Here is a 16,380-nt window from a genome sequence, read left to right as displayed (position 1 = left end):
GATGCGAGAACACTGGTGCGGCCAGTCTCAGCACCGCCCCCACCCCTCCACGGCATCATGGGGTCTGTCATTGGTCAGGTTTGCTCTTCCCCACAGAGAATCTTCAGTTTGTGTTGCTCTTTCAAGTCACAACTAAACAAAAACTTTTCTCTCCAGATGGAGTCATTGTGTTTCTTCCCTATATCCAGAAGAGGCTCCACTCCTACTGGGGTCAGATGAGCTCCCATTTCTGCTGTCTGTTGAGTCAACCTGGGACTTTTTTGGTTAACCTCTGGCAGAGAATGGAGAAAGGAATTGGTGGTTTCAAAGTGATCCAGCCAGGCTTCAATTCCTCTTGGCTTGGGACAGTGGTTCTCTACCCTGGCTGCACATCAGAATCACCGGGGGAGTTTCTAAAACTTGCTCATGCTTGGATCTCACCCCAGAGCAATTGACTTAGAATCTCTGGGAGCTGCAGCCTGGATATTGGTCTTTTAAAGAAGTTTCTCCAGTGGTTCTAACTGTGCAACCCAGTTGAGAATCCCTGGCCCAGAACAATGTTGCAGCTCCCAGAGGGATCTCATCAGACTTCAAATCATTAGCTCTAGCATAGCCAGTGAGGAGAGCCTGCCTTACAGAAAATGAGAAGAAGGGGCCGCTGAGGGTCTGATGATCATCTGAGAACAAGAAGGCCTCTGGGTGGAGGCAAATCAAAAGGAGAAGTGTAATGGGTGCGGGAGGTGTGTTAGCGTTAGAGAAGAATGATCAGATCTGGGCTTTAGGAAGGATATTGGGTGGGGTCAGTCAATTGACAGATAGGATGTGAATGGTTAGTCATCACTGAGGAGGTGGCAGTGGTGGCATTTTACTTCCTACTGTGGCAGGGTCCACACCTTTAGATTTTCCTTTCAAATAAAAGCCTCTCACCTGGCCCCAGCTGGAGAAGGCCCACTCCACACAGAGCTGTTGGTTACAGGCCTGGGTGTCCGCTGGCCGTTTGGCAAGCTGGGCGCACAGGTCATTGGACACAGGAGTGGAGGTCCCAGAGGCTTGCAGCTTCTGGCAGGTCACTCGGCGGGTCTGGACACCTCCCCCGCAGCTCCGGGTACAGGCGGACCAGGAGGTCACCATCCACCTGTGGAGAGGAAGAGGAGTCAGGGCAGCCGCAAAGGGCAGGCCTTGGGGAGCGGCACAGTGCCGCATACTCCCAGAAAAGTGCCCCCCACCCCTGCTCTCACCACACAGCTGCTGATTTGGGGGCTGCAGCCCTTTTCACAGTATATTCTTGACGTGGGAGACTGAAAATGGCCCCCCAAAGATATCTGAGTCAAATCCCTCGAACCTGTGAATGTTATCTTATTTGGACAAAGCGTCTTTGCAGATATAATTAAGGATTTTGAGATGATATTAGCCTACATTATCTGGCAGGCCTTCAATGCCATGACAAGTGTCCTTATAAGAGAAAGGCAGAGGGAGGTTCGACACAGACACAGAAGAGGAAGAGACAGTGAGACCGCAAAGGCAGAGAGGTTGGAGTGATGTGGCCACAAGCCAAGGGACACCTAGAGCCACCAGAAGGTGCAAGGCCAAGGAAGATTCTCCCCTAGAGCATTTGGAGGGGGTGCAGCCCTGCTGACCTTGATTTTGGACTTCTGGCCTCCAAAACTGTGAGAGAATAAATTTTTGTTTTAAGCCACCACCTTTGCGGTAATTTGTTATGGTAGCCACAGAAACAAATACCCCTTGGAAATTGCCTAAAAAGGTGCATCTTGAAAGAATATTCTGAAGATCAGTTGCCTCAGCTTGATGTTGGCCCAAAAAGCCGTGAACTTGCAGATGGGCACACCGGGGAGACAGTCAATTAGTTAGTTACACTGCACTGCAGTTCTGGTGCTTCCCAAAGGCACCCAAGCGTGTGGCAGAGGAGGGACAGTCTCCGAGGAAAGTTAGATCCAAACCTGTGCATCTCTGACCCAGGAGGCGATCTGGGTCTCACTGAAGCCAGCATTTTGTCTGCTAGGACTCACTGTATTTTCTACTTCGCCGTAACCCATGTCTCATTTGATTTTGTTTAATCCCTCCGAAGCCTGCAAAGTTCCCTCCAGCTTTCTGGAGCAGTTTCCCACCTCCATGCGTCACAGGCCACAGGTCTTATAAATAACTCTTAGAAGGCTGCATACGTGGTGAAAGTAGTTGTTCTCAGAACGTTAGGTTCCAACTACTATTCGGATCCTCAGAAGGGAGACTGACAAAGACTGTGACAAATGGCTTTTCTCATAAAGCCAAGCTGTAAGCCGGGAAATACTCTGAAATCCTTGGTCCATATACAAACACGCAGGGGTTCTCTTTGCATGTCTGCATGCTGGGATAATTCTCAATGAGCAGGGAAAGGAGGGACAGTTTGGGGAAAATAGCAGGAGAAGACTAGTGCTTTTCAGCCATTTCATTTAATCTAGAAAAATAATCCTTTGATTTTATTGCCTGAGAAAAAACTTATCTAAATGAAATGGTTGCAACAGTGAGCTGGATCAAAATGGGACTTCCCAGTACTATTCAAAAAGATGACCAGGGTGACATTTGTAGGCAAAGAAAGCTGGCAGGGAAACCAGTCAAAGGCGAGCCTGTGGCCACTTCCTAGTCCAGTGACACCACATCTGGCTCTCAGGAGAGGCAATTAGCAGGGATGGGGAACAAATTCTGTTTGAATCTGCATCTGTGACTTCTTTAGTTTGATGGAACTTCCCTGCTCAATTTGCCCTGGAGAGAGATGACTGCGTGCAGATTTCCAACCCACAGGAGCAGAGCCACTTAGGAAGCAGCCACGAGGTGTTTTAAAGCTCCTAGGGGCACTGAAACCCAAGCAGACACAGCCATTATTTCATTTGCAGAAGTAAATGAGGCTGATTGACTCTGACCATCCCCACAGCAAATCAAAAAGTCCTTGGCATGTCCAAGACCTCTTCTTCATTTCATGCAACTTGGCAAGGGCAGTCTTCCAACCTCTTATATCCCTGGTGAATGTCAGGCCTGCATTTCAATCAACTTTTATTTCCAAATATACATTTCAGCAATTTTTCGGGAGCTAGAGTGGGGGGTTGAGAAAGGAGAGGTAGGGCTATGTTACAGTTCAGGCAGGGTATAAAAGGACATTAATCATTCCTGTGGAAGCCTTCCCGTCAGCAAGTCCAACTGCTGATATTAATGAGCGTGTTTCATATTTCATTGAGTCTCTCCTGGTTTCAGCTGCTCTTTATGACTCAGCTGGCAGAACACAAAGCTGTTGCCTAAGTAGTGTATGGAAGTCCCACAGATAGGTAGTAAAGGGGCCTTTCAGGGCTCAGCCAAGTCCCTCCAGGCTCAGGGCACCATGCCAGTGCCAACTCGAAGCCCATCCATTATCACTTCAGCTACTGCCTGAAGACTGGAGTGGGCTGCTCAGAGGGACTCATGGCTTCTCAAAGCTCAAGGAAGATATCAGAGGCAGAGACTGTGGGTGCCATTCTGGGCTATATAAGGGACCCAAGTGCAGAGAATGTATATCCAAAGTGGAAGCAACTATAGGAAATGGAGATTTATTTCAACTTTAGCAGGATGCAACCCTTTGTAGAAAAGAAGAGGATAAGATTTCCTCAACTAAACTGGAGTGGTGATGAACACAGGTACTTAAAGTTAGAAGAAAGGGGAGGAGTTGGGGTATAGGCTGGTAATCCCTAGCCCCTGAGCACGCCAACTGCAAACACATTTCTTCTCTTACAAACAAACCAGAGAGCCAGTTTCTTCCTGCAGGAGGCAAGCTCTCTCTTGCCAGGGCCTGAGATGCTTCTGCTCCCTGAACAGACTCTTTCAGACACTTGGGAAGCCCAGGCGGTCTTTAGCTTGCTGAGTGGTGAGAGAAGAAACAGAGCCAAGGGAGGAGGTTCATTCTGAGGCATGTTTTCTGCCCAGTGGAGAGGCCTGACAGGCCTGTGACTGTGGGAAAGAACAGCTCCTTGGATGGCAGGCCCCTCACCTACACTCAGTGTCTCTCCCGGAACAGGGCTAGACAAGGGCTGGCCATCAACTTGGCTCAAGTCAGGGCCCATCCTTGGGGGTGGGGAGGCCTGAGCCAGCATCTGGCACACTCACCGAGAAGGGCAGTCTCTCCGGTTGCAGGCGATGGGCTGCACAGCAGGGCGCACCTTCCCCGCACAATGAGCAGGGCTGACCTCCGTGCCATTCAGGAGACACCTCAGGCGGGGCTGCTGAACCCCCCTGTTACCACAGGAGGCTGAGCAGGTCGCCAGTCTGTCCACAGACCACCAGTAATCTGTCACAGAAGGAGGATGAGAGGCGAAAGAAGATAGCATTAGTGCCCATGTTCTGTATTCCTCCTGAGCTGGGCAGTGGGGGAGGGGTGAGCAGTGGGCATGAGGAGCTGTTACGAATGAGGCTCTGCCCTTCAGTAGGCTCCACTGCCAACCTATCCAGGCAAGTCACGTGGTCTCCAGAAGCCTCAGTTGGGTCATCCATACAATGAACACAACAGCCCTCACCTCATCAAGTTATGTGAGGACTGGACATAACGAAAATTAAGGGGCTAGTCCTGTGCCTGGCACATAGACTGTATCTACCAGTGGCCATAGCTCTTATTATTTTTAAACATACTTCCTAAAGTACTTTTCCTATTGGTTCACCAGGAAGTGACTTTATTTTTCAACAAAGAGATATAAAAATATCAGAGATACTTAACAATCATATTTAAGAGTGCAGATTCAGGTTAGACTTTGTAAATATTACAAAAAACAGCCTATCTAGAGAGTACTCATGTACGTGAGACACTGATGTCAGTAAGGAAGGCAATTTCTTTGCATTTTCTATTTGGGGGTCTGGGACTCACTGGTAGGAAAGTTGTTAAGAATAAGAGTAGGTTGGTAAATTGCGAGTGCTTATTTGCAAGATTGTGTATTACGAATCTTGTAGATAGGCGCTGGCTTCTGGTTTTCAGCAGAGAACGGCTGGCTGGCAAGACAATGGAACATTTACTTTCCTGTCTGGAAAGCCAAATGGCAGGGGAGGATGTTTAAGGAGAAAACCCACGTGCTCAGAAAAATCTCCCTCCTATGGGCTATATTGGTACAAAAGTGTCCCTTCCCACAGAATCCTCCACTTTAGAATACATGCAGTAGAATTTTGCTTTCCCTAAAATACTACACGTAGGCCACACGTAGAACCAGCCTATGGAAAACTCAAAAGCCTCATATAGTTTCTATAACAAGGCCAGTTTGGGCCCCTTTCCCACTGTTTTGGGCTCATTCACAACTCTTTCTTGGTACAGCCAATGCCAGGCCCCACCCAAGGGCTCTCCAACCTGCCAGTGTTCCTGGAAGGTTCGTGCATGAGCCACACGGGCTTCTTGGTCTGTTCTTTAACAGGGCCACAGGAAAGGTGCCTGGAAAGCACTCAGCATGTGATGTGTAGCTGAAGATTCTTCAGGATGATCAGCAGGTACTGGCACTCGCCCCAACTCTCCAGGGCAGGAGGCAGTAGCCAAGTGGTTCAGATCAAGAGGAATTTTTAAATCAAACCAACACAGAAAACATGCATTTTCTTAACACACTACTTTGTGTGAGTGTGTGTGTGTATGATCTTTACTAGTTAAACCAGCGTAAAGGAAATGCATTGGACTTTGACATATGGTGGTATTTCCTTGGTCCTGAGTAGCAAGGCCTGCTTATGACTCTTCCAGGTCCTGCCGGGATGGGCCTTGTGGCTCTTCTGAAGGGCCTTATTGCAGGGAAACATGGTTCAGCTTCAGTTTTCATGCTCTAGGAACCATGGGAGATTAGAAACCACTTTGTTCTCCTAGAGAATTAGATTCCCTAGTAGACTCCGTTGTTCAAGAAATAAACCTGGCACCAAAGCCGGAAGGGGTTCTTACCTTGGATCACTAAAGAGGCCTTCTGCACAAGCATTCCTGCCTCATTCTGAGCAAGGCAGCTGAATTCCCCTTGAGACCCGCCACTAAGATTTGCAACCTGGAGAATCTGTCCAGCTGCCAGGATATGATGCGTCAGTCCTGTGACAGTGGCAACTGGCTGACCACCATGGAACCAGGTGATATTGGGGGTAGGGTGACCTTTGATGGGGCAGCCTAGAAGGAGAGGAAAGGAGGAGTAAGCCGTTGATAAAGCCCAAAGGACACATTGCTGATGAGTTGTTTTAGAGTCTCCATGGCTCTAGAGGCCATACATACAATGTGGGCTTCCCCACGGCATTTTTCTTATGCTTCCCATTCCCAAGCAAGCAGGGGATGCTTTTATCCTCTGAGATTCTGGGAGGGTGACTATTATTCATTCAATTAAGTAAAAATTCTTGGAGAACACAAAAGTGCCTATTTCTATGTCCCTGCACTCACTTTTAAAAAATGAAGCAATTAATGTTCATCCATTGAACATTTTTTCGGATTAATTAGTTCCTACACTGACTTTATACTGAAAGAAATTGCTTCTTCAGATACAATGAATTGGAAAAAAAATACATACTATATGATAATAGTTAAGAATCAGACTTCAATTGGTAAAAGTCTAATATCTGCCTCCATTTTATTCTTTATGTGATTTTCAAGCCAAAGTTTATCAACAGAGACTAGGAAAACAGTTTTAAACACTGACCTCATTTCTCTATAAGTCAAGAACTTTGGCCTTCTGACAACTCTTACCAAGCCTGCATTGGACATTTACAATATTATGTTTAGCTGCATGGTCACTGAACGTATTTCATATATTAAGAGTCAAAAATATTAAGCTGAGATATTATGTCTACTCAAGCTTTTGTAGCATAGAATTAGTAAAATAAACATTGCAATTGTGAGAGAAAACTCATTTTCTCTAAATTCAGAGTACTTGCTGAATCTGCTGATGTGTCCCTGGCAACCCGGCTTTCACAGAAAATTTATTTGGAGGTTTAAAACACACAATAAATCACTAAAAATAAACATAATGGAGGTTTCATGTCAGTTCAGTTAAAAATATATTGATTTGGTAGCTACTGTTCTGGGCACAGGTAAGAGAATTAAGACTATCTTCCCTCTTGCGAGGAGATCCTAGCTGGCATAGGATAAAAGAAAGCACACTAATAAAACTGAGATGTAAGGCAGAAAATGATGATATCTATGAGACAAAAAGATGCCCACCTGCACGGATGTGTGTGCCTATGGGTCTGTACAGAGACGGGATTTTCTAACATTGGCTTGTCTTCTATTCTGGGGGCGATACTGTTAGAATTTGTATAGGATGCAGAGTTAACAGAAGAAAGGCCCTTAGAGATCACCTAGCCCACCACCAGAGGAGGAAACTGAGGCCCAGAGATGTGAAGAGACTTTCCCAAGATCACGTGGCAGTCCTTCTGATTCCTTGCCTTGTCTCTTTCCTCCATACCTGCTACTTGTTCAGCTGGGCACCAGCAATTTACCTAGGCACCTTGTTACCTCCTTCCTTTGCTCTCTCCTTTCGTCCCCTTGTCCTTTTTCACATTTTCACTGTAATTGTCTACATTGAAGGGGTTGGAGCAGACTACTTTGAACAAAGGCCTGGAAAAGAATGCTAAAATTGACTACAGGAAGCTCAGTATGGGATAGAGCATTACAGGATCCAATTCTTCACTCCTCCCTGTATTGACTTGCTTTGCCATGTAACTTTGCAGTGCCCTCTCATGATAGGTGGGCTGTACTTTCCCACACCCTGACTTTGGTTTTGACTATGTGACTACTTTGGCCAATAAAAATGACTCAGATGTTACACTAATAATGAACAATCTGAAAAAGAAGTCAAGAAAATAATTCCATTTACAATAGTATGAAAAAGAATAAAATACTTAAGAATACTTAACCAAGGAAGTTAAAGACTTGTACCCTGAAAACCACAAAAAGTTGCTAAAGAAATTAAAACATAAATAGGTGGGAAGATATGCCATGTTAATGGATTGGAAGACAATATTATTAAGATGTCAATGCTCCCCAAAGTGAACTATAGATTCAATGCAATCCCTATCAAAATCCCAATGAATTTTTTAATTTTCAGAAATAGAAAGATCCATTCTAAAATTCATATGGAATCTCCACAATCCTGAATAGCCAAAACAATCTCGAAAAAGAAGAAAAAAGTTGGAGGTTTCACACTTCCTGATTTCAAAACTTATTACAAAGCTACAGTAATTGAAACAGTATGGTACTGGTATAAACAGAGACATATAGACAAATGGAATAGAGAGCCCAGAAATAAACTCTTGCATATATGGTCAAATTATTTTCAACATGGATGCCAAGATCATTCAATGGGGAAAGGATAGTCTTCTCAATAAATGGTGCTGGGAAAACTAAATATCCACATGCAAAAAAATGAAGTTGGATCCTTCCCTTACATCATATACATAAATTAACTTAAAATGGATCAAAGATGTAAATGTAAGCATTAAAAGTATAAAACTCTTAGTAGAAAATACAGGGCAGAAGCTTCATGATATTAGATTTGGCAATGATTTCTTAGATATAATACTAAAAGCACAGGCAACAAAAGAGAAAATAGATAAATTGGACATTATCAAAATCAAAAGCTTTTGTGCATCAAAGGATGCTGTCACCAGAGTGAAAAGGCAACCCAAAGAATGGGAGAAAATATTTGCAAATCATAGATCTGATCAGGGAGTAATGCTCAGAATATATAAAGAACTCCTACAGCTCAACAACAAACACAAATAGCCAAATTACAAAAATGGACAAAAGACTTGAATGGACATTTCTCCAAAGATATACAAATGGCCAATAAGCACATGAAAAGATGCTTAACGTCTACTAATTGTTACGGACATGCAAATCAAAACCACAGTGAGTTACCACTTCACATCTATTAGGATGGTTACTATTAAACAAAAAAAAACCAAACCAAAAACCCCAAAACAGAAAAGACCAAGTGTTGGCATAGATGTGGAGAAATTAGAACTCTTGTGCATTGCTGGTGGGAATGTAAAATGGTGCAGCTGCTGTGGAAAACAGTATGGCAGTTCCTCAAAAACTTAAACATAGAATTACTATATGATCTAGCAATTCCACTTCTGGGTATATACCCAAAGGAATTGGAAGCAGGGCCTTGAACAGCTATTTGTACACCAGTGTTCATAACAGTATAATTCACAATACCCATCAATGGATGGATGGATGAACAAAATGTGGTACATATGTATGATGGAATATTATTTGGCCTTAAAAAAGAATGAAATTCTGATATATGTGACAACATGGTGAACCTTGGAAACATTAATTTAAATGAGAGAAGCCAGACACAAAAGGACAAATGCTGTATGATTCCACTTATATGAGGTACCTAGTGTAGTCAAAGTCATAGAGACAGAAACTAGAATAGTGATTACGGGACTGGGGGAAGAGGGGAATGGGGAATTATTATACAATGGGCACAGAGTTTCAGCTTGGGATGATGAAAAAGTTCTGGAGATGGAAAGCGTGATGGTTGCACAACAATGTGAATGTAATTAATGCCACTGAACTGTACACTTAAAAATGGTTGAAACAGTAAATTTTGTTATGTGGATTTTACCACAATAAAAGAAATAAGGCAGATGTGCTGGTACACCAGTTCGAAATCTAGACCTCAAGAGACCATGCGAGTGTTTGCTTGCGCTCTTGTGCCTTTGCCATCACTAGTAGAAGAACGTGCCTGGACTGGCTTGACGATCCCAAGAGGAGGATGAGAGAAATGTGGAGAACAGCCAAGTTACCCCAGCCAAACTCAGTGTAGATCAGCTGAACTCAGATCAGTAAGAATAAATGATTGTTACTTTAAGCCACTGAGTCTTGAGTTGTTTAAAATCAGCTTCTTTTTTTTTTTTTTTTTTGTGGTGATAGCTAACTGATAAACTTAGAGAGAAGGGGCTTCCAGCAATTATCATTGGCCTATGGATCCAAGGGTTGGGATAGGGCAGAGTTTCTACCTGTGTGCTGACTCAGCTCTTGCCTGACCTGTATCTTCTTATTCAGATACTCAGGAGGAGCAGGCTCCCCAAAGCTCCTGGTGGCATCTAGGCATCCATAGGTTCTGAGGTCCATGGTAGTGTCCATGTCCTCCTACTATGAAATGGGGGTGGGAATGGCTTGGGAGAGGTGTATAGAAATCAGTCCACTGGGGATCTCCACCCCTTCCAGTCTCAAATGCAGTCTGGAGTCAGATGCTGATTTCATTTTCTAACAAAAAGCAGGTAAACTGTACATTTATTTAGGCAAATAGTGTGATTTGAAAAGTAAAGCTTGAAACAAATACAGCTTTTCAGACTGACTTAAACAGGCAAATCTATATCTCCCTATCACATCTGCTTTGAAGGAAAAGAAAGGTGTCATATGCTGTTGAGATGCCTGGCTCCACTAATCATTCTGTTTGGTCAGTGGGGACAGAGCCCTGGTGAGGCTGACTAGATTCTGAGTTAATAAATATGAACCTTGCTATTCCCAAGAAAACAGGAAATATTTGGCCAGGGAATCTCTCATATTTAGCCCTAATCTTCATTTTTCCAACTCCATTAGGATTGATTTTCTGAGAGAGTATTTAGGCAGAAAAAGGAGCGGTAGCAGCCTCAGGCTGTTTTCTATGGCTGATGAAGTTACTAATCTGGGAGCCAGAAATCTTAGTCAGCTAAATAAAAGGTGCATTTGCATAACAATTACATTCAAAACCCTCTCTCCTTCTTGGAATCAGGGGCCATAGTGAGCAGCCAGGACACCTCTCTTGGCCCATCTGGGTCTTGGACGCATTCCCACGCCTTCCAGCTTGGTGTTCCTAGTGGGGATAAGAACGGGGCAGAGTTCCTTCCAAGGTCAGGCATGAGGGCTGCCACGGATGTGGAATTCTTGAAACTCAACCAGACTAAGACCCGTGAGGAGCAGCAATTAAGACAGATGCTGCTGCCTTCCTAGTAATGCCTCTCATTCTGAAACCTATCAGGATGAAGACCAGTTTTGTAGAAAGTTTTAAGAAGAAAAGCAATTTTGTTACTTTCAAACACAGTCAAGATTCATGACTCTCAAAGAGAACTCTAGATTTTGATAGGATTCTCTGGCTTCAGTTTTCTAATCTGTAAATGAGAGCTTTTGACTTAGTCAATGGCTATTAAATTGATGTTCCCTGGGGTCCTAGGGGTCTGCAGAGGTACTGGGGGAAGGGGCCTTGAGAGGGAATCTGCAGAGGTGGGGCTTAGGGCCTCCATCCCCATTTCACTCATAGCAGAGATATATATTGGGCTTCTGTATAAGAAGATTCCGCCATTGGTAATTACTAAATTAGATGATCTTTAAGGTGCTTTTAGGTTCCAAGATTTCTCAACATCATCTCAAACTCATCATCCTCACCCCTCTTCTTCCCTCCCCCAGATAGCTAAATGCCAAGGGCAAAAATAGACCTATTCAATCAGTATGCTTAGATCAATGTGTAGTGAAATTGAACCATGCTAATGAAGAGCTCATGGAAGAGATGTTATATATGGAGGTTATTTAGGATTAAGATAAGCAGAGACAAGGGATAAAGAGTAGGAAGGGGAGGGCAGTCTAGAAGAAGGAGTGTGAGCAAAGGTGCAAAGATGAGAAAACTGGTGGTGTGGCTGAGAGAAAAGACTAGTTGATTTGACTGGAACACAGAGAACATAGATGAGGCTGGCATGGTGGGTGGGAGTTGCAGTGGAGAGGGTTTTGATGGCCAGAATCTAGTCTTTTGGGAGCCCTAAAGCTTGCAGGTTTCTGAAGAGAGTGAGTGATATGCTCTAGGTCGGCTTTAGAAGGATCATTAAGGTGATTCTTAGCAAGACGCACTGGTTGGGGGAAAGGAGATCTAGGATATCTGTTCAGATGTGGCAAGAAGTGAGACATATTTGCAAAGGAGAGGGATGGAGGCAAAGAGGAGAAACTAAAGAGATTGGAACACTAGTAGGACTATTAACAGAAAGGTAAATCAGAAAGAGAAGTTATTTCTTATCCCCACCCATGGAGATGGATAAGTTTAGTTTTAAGCATTTTAATTTTAAAGGTTGTGATGGAACCACAGGATAGAAAAACCCATCAAGATGATAAAGATAAAAATAGAAGTTAAGTAAGAGATAAGAAATGGAGACATAGATTTTGGGAACCAGTCTCATAGATGTGTGTGGAAGGAGTATTCAATAAAAAGAGATCAGGCCTCAGAACAAAACAGTGGGAGAATTCTAGTATTCCAGTTGAAGAAGGAAGAGGAGGTATTTAAAGGAGTCTGAGAAGAAGTGGTCCGAGAGATAGGAGGAAAATTTATACCATGTGACCTCATGAACATCCAGAAAAGAAAGATTAAAGAAATAAGTTGTTAGCAAATAAGTGATCAGTAAGAATTTGTGGAATGAATGGTTTTATTTGTTTATGAAAATAACTGACCAAACATATTTTCTCCACAATCCCCCCATCTCCTACTCAGGTAAACTTCATTCTAACTCATGTTTGAATGATCAAGAATTCCAAGTTAATAGAATTGGAAACAAAAGTGTCTATGATTGAAACATCCCATTCAATGCTAAGTATACCCATTACTTTATCTAATTTAAGAGAGAATTTACCTCTGGGTCTTGAATCTTTAGAAGTGGACAAACAACTGGGTTATTAAGAAGATAAAGAATTAAAGAAGAAGGTGAATGGGGGGCTGGCCCGATATCGTAGTGGTTAAGTTTGCATGCTCTGTTTTGGCAGCCCGAGGTTTGTGGGTTCAGATCCAAGGAGTGGACCAATGCACCGCTTGTCAAGCCATGTTGTGGCAGTGTCCCATATAAAGCAGAGGAACACAGGCATGGATGTTAGCCCAGGGCCAATCTTCCTTGGCAAAAAGAGGAGGATTGGCAATGGATGTTAGCTCAGGGCTAATCTTCCTTACCAAAAAAAAAAAAAAAAACAAGGTGAATGGGAATGTTTCAAATGTTGCAAGACAGGAACAGAGTAGATTCTGGCCAGAAAACTCTTAAAACAACTTGAATGGGGATTCTAGCTTCCAGTAATGATGAATAACTTGGTTGGACTAAGCTGCCTGCAGATAACAATTATAAAATCTAAATTAAAAAAAAAACAAACCCAAACCAAAAACCATGAAACAAAAACTCATTGAAAGCACTGAGTGACCAAAAGCAGTGGCAGAAACAGAAATCTATCCTAGAAACTCAGGAACTGCAACAGGTGTGATTCACCAGCTTGTAGCTTTCTGCTGGAGGAAATCCCTCAATGCCCATGTGGCTCAGGGAGCTGTAAAACTTATAGATTTATTGGCTTGAGATGTCAGAGGACAAAGTCTGGGGGCTATTAGAATAGCTGGAAAGTTAAGGGAGGAAAATCCTGTAAGAGTCATAGAGGTGACATAAACCTCAAAACGTGTATAAGTCCTGTTGAAATTCTTAGTAGGCAAACCCCAGGCGACCCAGCAAAAGAGCAGCAGCTAGAAGCTGAAAGAACAGAGTGGAGAGTTCACTTGGTGCCCATTGCAGGGAAGACAGAAGTTGGAATTTGAGTCCTGTCAAGTTAACTGCCTGTTAGAACAAGAATAAACACTCTTCAGAGGAACACAACAGAATCCACAGTCTCTACAATATATCATCTATAATACTTAACACACAGTCAAAGAAGAAATGTGACCTATACTCAACAGAAACAGCAGTTTCTCTCAGGATTGATGCAATCCTAAGATGCAAATGTTTCAATGAGTGGACATTGATTTTAAAGTAACTATTATAAATATATTACAGAACTTAAAGGAAAACATACTCATAATAAATAGAGTATCTCAGTAGAGAAGTAGAAACTATAAAGACAAATTCTAGAGCTGAAAACTACAAAAAATGAAATAAAAACATCGCTGGAGATGGCAGGAGAAAGAGTCAGTAAACTTGAAGATAGTTCACAGAAGTTATCCAATGTGAAGAACAGAGAGAAAAAAGATTGAAGGAATATAAACAGAGCCTCATGGACCCATGGAAAAATTTTAAAAGGTCTAATATATGTGTAATTGGAGCCCCAGGAGAACAGAAAAAAATGAGACACAAAAAATATTGGAAAAAATAAAACCCCCAAACCTCCCAAATTTTGGGAAAATCATAAAGTTCCAAGAAGGTTAACAAACTGTCTAGGCACATCACAGTAAAACTGTTGAAATTAGCAGATAAAGAAAAATCTGGAGAGCCATGATGGAGTAACAAGAACTGGCTTTACTCTTTTGCCATAAATAACTAGAAAACAGGACAAAAATGTATGAAATGACTATTTTCAGAAATTAGACAACAGACAGTAGAGGACTGTGATCCCTCAAAGAAGGGAAACACATTAAGTGAGCCCTATGAATTCCCTGGCTTCCTGCCTGGAGGACATTCTGAATTGCAAAGCATGGAGGGTATATTAGTTTTCCAGAGTTGCCATAACAAAGTTATCACATACTGGGTGACCTAACAAACAGAAATTTATTGTTTCAAAGTTCTAGGGGCTAGAAGTCCAAGATCAAAGCGTTGGCCGTGTTAGTTCCTTCTGAGGGCTATGAGGGATAATCTGTTCCATTCCTCTCTCCTTGCTTGTAGTGGTTTCCTGGCAATCTTTGGTGTTCCTTGGCTTGTAGATGCATCACTCCAATCTCTGCTTTCATGTTCACATGGAGTTCTCCCTTGAGTGAGTGTCTCTGTGTTCAAATTTCCCCTTTTTATAAGGACACCAGGCATATTAGATTAGGGCCCACCCTAATGACCTCCTCTTAACTTGATCATCTGCAAAGACCCTATTTCCATATAAGGTCACATTCACAGGTACTAATGGCAAGGAATTCCAATCTGTTTTGGGGGGACACAATTCAACCAGTAACAGAGGACTAGTCCCAGCAGAGCACAGCAGTCTGGATGAACTGATGAGAGAGAGAAAAGAGTTCAAAGAGGCTGAGGCAGCTGGAAGTTGTTGGGGAGAATTTTGGAGATAAGAGTGCTACATAGAAAAAGAGCTCCAGAAATCTGCATAAATTCATCTTGAGTCTTTGCTCAACTGAAGATGTGATGCATAGGGTGAAACTCTACAAGACTGAGCAAAGACCAACCAGGGAGCTGTGGCTTAATATTTCCCAAAGCTCAAATAAACCTGGAGAACCTTCAAGTTCTGACCAGCCTGAGTGGAACATCCTTATTGATTACCTAGGGCATTCAGTGGAGACTCCAGAAGGGCCCTAAGTAAAGGCTACTCTAGAGCTACCCTAATCAAGTTTAAAAACAAGCCTCAAAAAGATCAAATTAAACTTTGAATAACTTAACTGCTTAACAGAAGAAAATCCAACAATCTCTAGAAAAAGACAACAAAATCCAGATACTTAACATTACAAAATTTACGCTGTCCAGCATTCAAACAAATATTACTTGATAAGTCAAGAAGCAGGAAAATGTGATCCATAACCAAGACAAAAATCAGTCAATGGAAACATCTAGAAATTACTGTGATGATGGAATTGGTAGACAAGGATATTAAAATAGGATATTAAAAACATGTTAAGTATTTAAAGGAAAACATGCACATAGGAATAAAATGGAAGATATAAAAGGAATCAAATGAACTTTTAGAAATGAAACATATATTTTATGAAATGAAAAATTTACTAGATAGGATTTGTAGAAGATTAAATACTAAGAAAAAAGATTTGTGAAATTGAAGGTGTAGTAATAGAAATTAGCCAGAGTGAAGCAAAGAGAGAAAAAAACTGAAAAAAAAATATCGAGTGGTCAAACATATGTTAGACAAGGATACAGTGACATAGGTGTATCTGTCAAAAAATGTCTGGTTAAGGTTTGTGCATTTTAATGTATGTAAATTTTACCTAAAAGAATAATTGATTAGGGAGCTAGCAGGGAACAGGCTGAAGTACAAAAGAAATAGGAATGGCAGAATGTTGTTCATTGAAGCTGGGTGATAAGTGCAGGAGGGTTCATTATGTTGTCCTATTTACTTTGCATATATGTGAGATTATCCAATAATAAAAAGGACAAAACATGTTTGTATTGTCTAAATCATTGATTGTCAGGAATGACTCAGTGTCCAAAGAGTCGTTTTTCACTTATTCTGTTTATTTGGCTTCATGCTTTGTCTATTAGGTTCTAACAAGTGAAAAAAAATTGCTGTTCCGGCTTGCTATTTGAAGATGTTTCTCCAAATATTTTATAATCTTCCCAGTTTACAAATTCCTCCTGGCAGGTGCATCTTCATTCATCCAGCTCTGTTGAAGTCAGAGATCACTTTCATTTATACTTCTGTCACCCTTGATCCCAACAACTTTAGTTTGGTTGTTTCTGGCAGAAACTGCTAGTTACCCCCTCATAGCCATCCTCTCCTTCCCAGAGTAA

At 42.3% G+C, this 16,380-nt stretch overlaps 1 protein-coding gene across 4 annotated transcripts in view; it reads right to left on the bottom strand.

Annotated features, from left to right (window-relative positions):
• Positions 1-16,380, bottom strand: part of ADAMTSL1 (ADAMTS like 1) — an 862,240-nt gene that overhangs the window by 19,303 nt on the left and 826,557 nt on the right. For all 4 annotated transcript variants that reach the window (XM_087444657.1, XM_087444659.1, XM_087444656.1 and 1 more), the window contains 3 exons: positions 5,897-6,109; positions 4,105-4,285; positions 907-1,114 (listed from right to left, as the gene is read on the bottom strand). In XM_087444657.1, coding sequence (XP_087300783.1) covers positions 907-1,114; positions 4,105-4,285; positions 5,897-6,109 — 602 coding nt within the window. The remainder of the gene's footprint in view (positions 1-906; positions 1,115-4,104; positions 4,286-5,896; positions 6,110-16,380) is intronic.

This window comes from Ceratotherium simum, chromosome 20 (assembly GCF_057802395.1).
Source record: "Ceratotherium simum simum isolate JZ-2026a chromosome 20, ASM5780239v1, whole genome shotgun sequence".
Lineage (NCBI taxonomy): Eukaryota > Metazoa > Chordata > Mammalia > Perissodactyla > Rhinocerotidae > Ceratotherium > Ceratotherium simum.
This window is presented reverse-complemented; position numbering and strand designations above follow the sequence as displayed.